This window comes from Esox lucius, chromosome 4, assembly GCF_011004845.1.
Source record: "Esox lucius isolate fEsoLuc1 chromosome 4, fEsoLuc1.pri, whole genome shotgun sequence".
Lineage (NCBI taxonomy): Eukaryota > Metazoa > Chordata > Actinopteri > Esociformes > Esocidae > Esox > Esox lucius.
The window spans coordinates 21,588,604-21,598,842 of NC_047572.1; the positions used below are offsets into that span (position 1 = coordinate 21,588,604).

General features: G+C 43.7%; 1 protein-coding gene across 1 annotated transcript; it reads right to left on the minus strand.

The window, feature by feature from the left end:
• Nucleotides 1–2,469: 2,469 nt before the first annotated feature.
• On the minus strand, nt 2,470–6,610 carry egr1 (early growth response 1). The gene is made up of 2 exons (XM_010902242.3): nt 5,921–6,610; nt 2,470–5,071 (listed from the first exon to the last, which is right to left on the minus strand). The coding sequence occupies exons 1-2, from the start codon at nt 6,129–6,131 to the stop codon at nt 3,744–3,746; spliced, it is 1,539 nt and encodes a 512-aa protein (XP_010900544.1). The 5' UTR covers nt 6,132–6,610; the 3' UTR covers nt 2,470–3,743.
• Nucleotides 6,611–10,239: the final 3,629 nt, after the last annotated feature.

The following is a 10,239-nucleotide window of genomic DNA, read 5'->3' on the forward strand; positions in this document are numbered from 1 at the left end:
CATCAGTTAAATCAGCAGCGCACAGGAGAGAGGACAGGGGGGAGTAGAGAGAGCTTGGGGGTAGAGGTGAAAGAAGAGGGAGTTTTTGTGGAGAAAGAGGTGAAAGAGGTAGAGAACAGAAGGAGAACAGAGGAAAAATAGATAGACAGAGACATCCAGAGAGGGCACTAAGGGGAAAGAGGAAGTACTGCCTTTTTGTCGTGCTTTGTGTAATCTATCACACGGTTCCCCAAAAAGAATAAGAGAACAAATACATTTCAGAACAAAGACAAGGCCCATGAGGGCATGAGGTGGCTCTGTCATGGGAGAGCGAGCAGCGAAGCCACTGCCAGCCCAATCTTCCTCTTCAACCAACCACCCCATCCTCAAACAGAAAATGTGTACGCGTGTGTGAGATCTCTGGTATGTGCTGGAACGCCTTGGGACAGCAGAAAAACGGAACGGGACACATCCTTAGCACTTTCAAGAATTGTCGCGTACCTCTGATGTCGGTGTGTTGGACACATTGCAAAGGAGTTGGTCCATAATAACTTCCCACAGTGTGTTGAGTGGTGCCATGTTGAAACCAAGACCTCACCAAGACAACAGCGACCTGTTAGACTCAAACACAAGGGACATCACTTTCATGTCCACCAAAATAATTGCCAACAATGATTAGAAACGTCAAGCTTTTTAAAAAAGTGTGGGCGGTGGAATTGAAATTGATTTTCTTTGTCATAGAATAGGCTTAAACTTGTTCCTTGTAACAGACCCTAAAGACTTGAATTTCCAAGCTGATTTTAACTGGTGTGTGTGAGTGTGTGTCCATTCTGGACCATATTGTGTTGAATAATTCAATTATTTATTGTAATACAACAATGATGTAAATTTTCTTCTCCTGAAAAATGGGCCAACCTTTATTTTTCAGCGGTTATGTATTTTTCTTCCTTGCCGCCAGTTGTTGTTTTTGTTTTGTCTGTGCTTTGTTGTGCTTGGACCCAAACACACAGAGGCACAGACACACACGCACAACACAGACACAGACGCATACAGACAGACACACAGAACCAGACAATTTCAGTCAGTAGAAGAGAAAAGTGGGGAGATCCACAGTGTTAGCTAGGGACACTAACGCACTGGAGCACGGGAACCTCAAGCTTACATGGCAAAATCCCACACGCACATACATAAAAACACTCAAACACTCTTATACACACACATAAAGACACACACACACACACACATAACATCATACCCAGTTTAGAAAGTCAATTTGGGATCAGGAGACCAATTATTCTAATTATTTTTCTTTCCTTCTATCCTTCTCTCTCTTTATCTATCTATCTCTCTTTCCCTCTATCCCCCTCTCTTCCTTTTTTAGCTGTGTTTGCATTTGTGCGCATTTTGGTGGCTGGTGTATTGCACAACACAAAATGATTCCCGGACTTTTGGGAAAATCATTAAGCCTACTCGCTTGCAGGAGATGAAGGTTAGTAAAGTATGGGTACTATATCCAGTGCTCTGTGTTTAAATGGTGTTTTTAAAAGTTTACCTAGAAAATGTGTTGCTATAAAGGGATGGATTAATCAAGATAGCACTAAAACTGATAAGCTATCATCGTGTGACAATCAGGTTGATGCAGACAGGCTTTCAAACCAAGCGTAATGAGCAGCGGAGAAGTGAAAGAGATAGGGTGGATGGGTTCAAGTAAAAAGAATGAGACCTAGACCGCTTTCTGTGATAATCAGGAGGAATAAATTGCTTCGTAACTTACCTTGTTTGAAAAGGGTGGGGGTTGAGCTCATATTCTAGATGAAAGCGCTTGCACTCATATGCCGTTTATACAGGAATAGCTCTTGTTACTCTTCATAATTTAATCTGCTTCATGCAATAAATAATTAAACCTTCAGAGAACAATTTAGAAAGTTCTCAGAACGCCAGACTTTAGGCTTACATTTCCCCAGCTATCAGAAAAAGTTTTTTTTTAAACAAAAAAAGAACTTGTCTGTTGCTCTCAGTGATATATATGTTTTAGTTGTAATCACCTTAATAGTTAACTACCACAATGTTCTCTTGAGATCAAATAATAATATGGTTTGGGCCTGAATCGATTGAATGATACTTAAAACTTGTTAACACACTACAGTTCAAGTGCAATTACATTAAGGACGCATCTTCACACCGCCTGGAAGCCATGGGACTCTGGCATTTGCATTCTCAATGATGTGACAGTTCAACAGAGGAACATTAATCGATATATTGACATCATGCTGGGTAAAGTATTTTCTATTAAAGAGGCTTATGTAGGAACTCATGCAGTTGACATTCAGGGTTATGATGTGTGACATACATGTAATGCATGGGCAGGGAGATGGGATCACATATGAACACTGAAATGTAATGAGATGCTCCAGTATGATTTCTGTTAAGTACCAATGGAAATATTTGAAACCAGTCATTATTAATATAGGGAAGGCAATTTTATACATATATATTTATTTTTTATTTATATTTCATTTCTGGTGGCTATCATGTACACCAAATATCCCATTGGCAGTTAAGCGCATTCAATGTGTTGAGAAGCCAGAAACAGTCACTTGGTTTAACAAACACAAATACAAAATAAAGGTTAACCACAAATTAATGAACCGCATGTATATAACATACAAAAGAATCCCATGCCTACTCAGTAGGTAACTACGACATTCCAACTTGAAGATGTGGATATTTACATTAACCTTTTTTCAGTTATAAAAATATAGTTTATCATTTCTCTCCTTTGCTTACATTCTGAAGAAATGAAGCGGTGCCCTCATATGACCTCTGCCCTTTCTGGTCTTCTGTTGAACTATGACTTACATTCTGTAACAAAAATATCCCTTCACACCTTAAGGCGAGTCGCAACGCATCCTCTCTCACACACACAGTTGTGCCAAAACATCAGCAAGGCTTCACAAAAAGGCACCAAAAACGGGAACATTTGTTTTGTTTTCTGTTTTTTAAGTGAAGTTTTTTTTTCTTCTAATTTTTTTGTCCACATAACAGACTGATATGTCACATGATGTGAGCAAGAGAAAAATAGTACAAGTGGATGATATTTACAAAACAATAGAAACTAACATCACTCTTAACACATGCATGAATACTTAAGTGCTTATTTCGTCATCAAACAAAGTCAAAAACATATCACAGCATCGTCATCACTACATAATAGAGAAAGTATTAGAATAGAAAATATGGCCCTGCTCACTTCAAATAATACAATGCAAATATGCAAATAAGTTTTTCACATCAATGGTACCAAAGAATGGAAAAAAAAAAAAAACATGGCACGAGTAGAATATACATATTACCTAGCTTATGTATATCATTCAATGTCTGTTGTCCTGTAAATGATTGCCTCAGAGGGCTAACGCGCCTTCAGTCTCGCCTGTTTGTCTCAGTCTGTGTTTTTGCTTATAGGAACAACCTGTCTCTTCTGTCTGGTTCAACTCTCGAAAATCTTTTAGGCCTTGTTTGAAGCTCTGCATCTGCAAAATGCCTTTCTATCTTCTGGACTATCTTTGCCGGGTCCTTGACATGCTTTTTTTACCCCTTCAGGTGAATCTGAGGATTCACTGAACAAGGCTTGCAAAGGGAGCAGGCAGAAAAGTGCTTTATAGAAGGGGAGTAACAAGTCTTTTGATGCTGATTTCTCCCTTCAAGGAGACTGTACAAAGTGGCAAGGAGGAAAGAATAAAAAATGTATTTTGTCTTTCTCTTCCTTAGCAGATCTCGATTGTCCTCGGGGAGAGTGTGGACTGCATGTCTGACAGTGGGGTGGGAACTGGGGACGAGTAGATGGAGGCTACGGAGGAGGGAAAGGAGGACGCCATGGACTGGAAAGTACTGGACATGGACATGGAGACAGAGGGATAGGTGGTGGCGATGGAGGGAGAGGGGTATGAGGTGTGGACCGGGGAGGAGTAGCAGGACGTGACCGGGGAGGGATAGGAGGAGCCCGGGGAGGGATAGGAGGTGATGGGAGAGGGGTAGCTGGACAGGGGCGACGAGGCTGACACTGGGGCCGCCGCTGCTGCCACCGCCCCGGCCACCCCACCCTTCTCCACCTTTTTGTCCTTCTGCCTCAGGTGAATCTTGGTGTGCCTCTTACGCTCGTCGCTGCGGGCGAACTTGCGTCCGCAGATCTCGCAGGCGAACGGCTTCTCGCCGGTGTGCGTGCGGATGTGCGTGGTCAGGTGGTCGCTGCGGCTGAAGTTGCGCATGCAGATGCGGCACTGGAAGGGCTTCTGGCCCGTGTGGATGCGGATGTGACGCGTCAGCTCGTCAGAGCGGGAGAAGCGGCGGTCGCACGTCTCCACGGGGCAGGCGTAGGGCCGCTCGTGGGGCGGCGTCTTGCTCGGCCGGTTTGGGTACTTGCGCATGCGGCTGGGCTTGATCAGTTGCGATTGGTAAACACTCTTCAGGTCCTGGGATCCCGTCTGGGTGGCAAAGGCTTTAATGGTGGACAGGGGGGTGAGGGAGGGCTGGCCTGACCCGTTTTGGAAGGGCTTCTGGTCGGGTAGCAGGCTGATTTCCCCCTGCTGCTGGGGGAAGAGGTAGTCAGGGATCATGGGCACAGGGAAGCTGGAGCCACACGTCTTGCTGTTGGAGTATGATGGAGGCGGGTATTGAAGAGACCCTCCAGCGGGACCGGAGAAGCCCTGGCCCTGTTCAGAGAAAATGTCAGGGCTGGCGCTGGAGTAGGTCGGAGCAGCAGAGTAGATTGGGTTATTCTCACTGTGGTGGACAGAGCAACTCAGACTGGAGCTCTGAGAGGAGATGGCGCCGGACGAGTTAGAGGAGGAGGTGGATGATGAAGAAGTGCCGGTCTGAGATGAGGAGGAAGAAGGGGCGGAGGTGGAGGGGGGGTTGATTCCCACCAGCCCACTGACCAGGCTAAACAGGGGCTCGGCCCAGAGGCTGTTGCTGCAGTTGGTGCCAGGCTCCAGGGTGAAGCGACCCGTGTAGGAGATGGGAGGCAGCCTCTGGGTGGAGTAGCTTTGCTCGGCCATTGACTTTTCACAGTTTATGGAGATATCAGGTAACGTATCTGCACAGCGGGAAAAGGGAAAGATCGAGGACATAAATCAACCTGTCTGTGTGGAGGAGGGAAGGAGGAGGCGAGGGATGGGGGGTAAGGGAGGAGGGAGGGGAATCCTGCCAAAAAGGTGGACTGTGTTGCTGCCCGGCTCATCTCTTAGAGCAGCAGGTGCCAATGGAGAACAGGAGAACCCCCACCCCCGTCCAACTCCACAGCAACCCCATCTCTTTCCCACCCTTTAACTCCCACACTGGTCAATTTCTACATTAGCCAAAAGACAGTCAAGCCAGACAAACCAAGCCATAGGCTTGCGTGCATGCATTTTGAATGTACACACACAAACACTACACCTAAAGCTTGAAGTCAGGATGCATTGCCTAATTAAATTGATTACTGAATCTCCAGCTCAGCTGAAGGTATGCAATGACTTAGCAATGCTCAAATAGTGGGGTTGAACTCAGATAAAAAAAAGATATAACATCTTATATAATAATATCCAATAGCGACATAGAGATCTAATTAAATTAAATACAATAGTAATGTAGAGCTCAGATTAATTAAATGCAGTAGGGATTTAATTCATAAAATTCAGCATTTTGCTAAACATTTTAAGTTATATATTTCCAATCATCATATGTTTAACTGTTTGATAATATTTCATATTTTATTCCTACAAAACCTTCATGAGAATAAAGACATATTAAATATGTTTAGGGTCTTCTTTATAAGTTGAAACATTAATAATGAAAGTTATGTAACAGTTTCATGCCATGCATTCTGCTACTGCACACAACAAAGCAGCAGCTATCATCCAGTACAGTAATTCCACCAAAAAATGGATTAATGAAAAACTCTTACCTCCAGCAAGGTGGTCATACTGCTCTCCTGGCTCGCCTGATCCGAAGCCTGCTCCCTCAGGTGCCGAGGCAGAGAGGAAGGGGGTCCCTGCGGAGCTCAGCATCATCATCTCTTCCAGCTTGGGGTAGTTATCCATGGGAGAGTGAGGGAAGCTGAGTGGGTCGGAGATCTGCAGGGCTGGAAGGAGCATCTCAGTCTTGGTTGCAGCCATCCTCCAGTGATGAGGAAGCTGTGGGGGACTGGACAGTGGTGGTGGTCCTCTCACAGGTGGAGGGAATCACCAGTCCACCTCAGGTAGCAGGGTCAGATTGCTGCTGCTGCTGAGAATGATGAGATCTTGTCCGTTTCCCTCGTCCTTCAGGTTCTCTCAAAGTCTCTCTTGCCTTTTTCCTCCTTTGGTCCAAGATGAGTAAAAATCCACGTTTTACTTCTTTTTCAGAAATGATTTGAGTCGTATGTGTCCCTTTTACTCATTCCCTAAAATTAATGATAAATAATCATTAATGCGTTTTCTTCTTTATACTGGTCAAATCCAAAATGCTGTTGACCTTTTGTATAATGTATTGTTATTGTTGTTGTTGATGTTTTGAAATCACTTTTTGTGTAATAATATTCTCCGTTAGGGAGATAACGCTGTATGTGTGTGAGTTTCTGTCTATCTCTGCTCTAACATAAGCTGTTCTGGGCTCTGATGGCTGTCTCCTGCTCAGAGAATCCCCAGCCCTTTATATACCCTCTCCCCGTGACGTAGATGTCCATATATAGAGTGAAGGAAGCCCATATTTAGGCACTGCAGTGGAGGACACATGACGTTGGCCTGGGGGAAAAGCAGAGGGGAGAGACTTAACATCGAGTGCTATAAATCGCGGAAAGGTACCCGCTCTTCCTCAGCCCCGAATCTATGCATCTCCATATGAGAAACCGAAGGCTAGAGAACGCGCCATAATTTTTGTTCTCTCCCGGATGGCCCATAGTTTACATTCGGATTTCCCATCTGTGCAGCAGGCTGTGCGCTTGCCGGAAAACCAGGCTCCGCCATGCCATATAAGGTCGTAACTACATAAGGACCTATTCCGGTGGGTTTCCATTTCCTTGCCCTTATTTGGAACTTCCTGAGTTAGACTAGCGTTGATCCGTGCTTGGCAGCAGTGAATGAGAGAGGTTGGAGCGAAGCTCAAGTCCTGTCTCCAGTCCTTTGCTCCGAAGGCAACAATAAGTAATGTCAGCACAATCCTCCCTCCATCTAACGCAGCTTCACCCAAACCAGAAAACAACGTAGCCTTTTTTTTTTAAATATAAACTGAGACATTTCAGATTGAATACAAGCATTTACATTATGTAAAATGTGCAACTCGTTTAGTATCTGTCTCAGTAGTCTGCTATTATGGCAATGCGTTTGCAATTATGCATTAACACGTCTGCAAAAAACAGCCGCGCGAATTTTACAGGTTAATAATGCTAAGCATACAAACTTGAATATAACGTGGGGGAAATCAATTCAGTTCGTTCACACGTCTTTGACACATAACCAACGAACCATCCTTAGACGCACAAAAACGCGCGGAGGAGACGATGCAGAAGCATTCTTTGTAATATTTAATTGAAATCACCATCAGAAATAAATTACTTGATTTGACACGTGAGAACTGAAAAATAAATAGATAGATAGATAGATGGATAGTTGATAGATACAGTGGATATAAAAAGTATACACACCCCTGTTAAAATGCCAGGTTTTTGTGATGTAAAAGAATGAGCCAAAGATAAATAATGTCAGAACTTTTCCCACCTTTAATGTAACATATAATGTGAACAATTCAATTGAAAAACAAACTGAAATCTTTGAGGGGGAAAAATGAAAAATAAAAACCTTACAATAACCTGGTTGCTTAAGTGTGCACACTGTCCTATAACTGGGGATGTGGCTGTGTTCAGAATTAACTAATCACATTCAAACTCATGTTAAATTGAAGTCATTACACACCTGCCATCATTTAAAGTGACTCTGATTATGAACAGTTCCAAATACCAGGCAATTTTAGCACAAAACCTTCAGGCGTCTGTGGGGTGATTTGAAGAGGGCTGTGCACAGGAGATGTCCTCGCAATCTGACAAATTTGAAGTGCTTTTGCAAAGAATAGTGGGCAAACATTGCCATGTCAAGACGTGCCATGCTAATAGACTCCTACCCAAAAAGACTGAGTGCTGTAATAAAATCCAAAGGTGTCTTCAACAAAGTATTAGTTTAAGGGTGTGCACACTTATGCAACCAGGTTTTTGTGAGTTTTTTATTTTTCCCCCTCAAAGATTTCAGTTTGTTTTTCAATTGAATTGTTCACGTTATAGGTCACATTAAAGGTGGAAAAAGTTCTGACATGATTTATCTTTGTCTACAATGTAATTGTAATACTTTATTTTCTGTTCTGGCTTTTGCCTGCAATGAACTGGTTCATGTTAAAGCCCATGCAATTGGCTAGGAATGAGTGGCTATGAATGTTCTATTAAGCCAAAAACATTTGTGCACAGTAATCACTCAATTAGGTAACTTTGACGTAAGGAACAGATAACCCTAATTGATTAACACAAACAATTCTCACACAATAAACAATTAGGCAGAGTCTCTTCTTCAGTCAAAATCATGTGATGACAAGGTCTATAGAGAGCAAACAAACATCAGTCATCAACACCAACCCTGCAGTTGTTTCAGTATGTATCAATTCAAGTCTGTGTAAGTCCCTAAAACATCCATGTCTTCAAAACCTGTTACCAGGGGCAATGGTGAGCGGCATTGCAAACAAGAAGGCTGATTTCTTTGACATGCGCATGTGGATGTTTAATGAGGATGGTGGATATTTAATGGGGATGTTGGATGGCAGATAGGGGATGGTGAATGGGGGATGGGAGATAGGGGATGGTGAATGGGGGATGGGAGATAGGGGATGGTGAATGGCAGATAGGGGATGGTGAGTGGGAGATGGGAGTTAGGGGATGGTGGATGGGAAACAGGGGATGGTGGATGGCATATAGGGGATGGGGGATGAGAGATAGGGGATGGTGGATGGCAGATAGGGAATGGGGGATGAGAGATAGGGGATGGTGGATGGGAGATAGGGGATGATGAATGGCAGATAGGGGCTGGGGGATGGTGGGTGGCAGATAGGGGATGGGGGATGAGAGATAGGGGATGGTGGATGGGAGATAGGGGATGATGGATGGCAGATAGGGGATGGGGGATGAGAGAAAGGGGAGGGGGCATGGTGGATGGAAGATTGGGGATGGTGACTACAAGGATCATGAGTTCAATCCCACTGATAGAAAAGTACAAACAAGTAAAGATTGAACTGCCAGCTTAGTGTTTCAGTTGTGCATGCATGCAGGGACATGTAATATATCAAATGTATGTCCACAAACAAAAGCAGTCTGCCATCGGAGATGTTCCACCCTAAATGTGCCTAACATTAAGGCTTTTAACTTATGTGTGAAATTCATACCTAGAACTAAAAAAAGAGAAAGGGTTGTGTTTTGACCGAAAGCTTCCATTTTAGTTTTTGTTTCAGGTTAAGAGGAGTTGATGTAACGATGTCTCACCTGAACTACAGACATTCACATCCGTTAAAACATTGGATTCTTAAGTGAGCTCTCTTCTTCTAAAATGAATTTGTGGTACCTTGTTGTTTTTTTAACATTAGACACTCTTTCTATCTGGCCTACCTCATTGTCATTGATGAATGATGTCGGAGGCCTGCTGACAAAGCGCTGGGTAGGGGCTATTCTGTCTGTTGTAATTGCAGGGTGTCCCCAGTCTCCCCGGCTCCATACTCAGGGAATCTCTCTGCCACTCACAGAGCTAATAGGCTGCATTAACAAACGGCAGCTAAATGCTGCCAGGACGCCTGTGGGCTACTGATGTTCCCCTTGGCTGTTCCAGCCCCTCAGCAGGCCAGGGAGCAGGGACTCCTCGATAGCTCTGATGGAAAAATCAATGCCTTTCCCCCGACCCAAGCTGAGTGGAGATATGCATGCAAGCTCATGGTTAAATATTCTATAATTCTGTGTGTACTGCAGGATGAAGGGAGAGGTATAGTGCGTGGGTGAGAATTTATGTGCACATAATGAAAATGTATCACTAAGGTTACAGTAGAGAAAAATATTACACTTGGATTTTTGTGAGTAGTGGAACAATTGCTCCAATTGCTTATTGCTCCATGACCCATGATAATGACTATTTACGCCTGTCTATCTATGCTGATCACCTTGTCACTGGCAATAAATGGAGACGATCCAGAAATGGACATGTATAAGCCAGTAGGCCTCAAGTT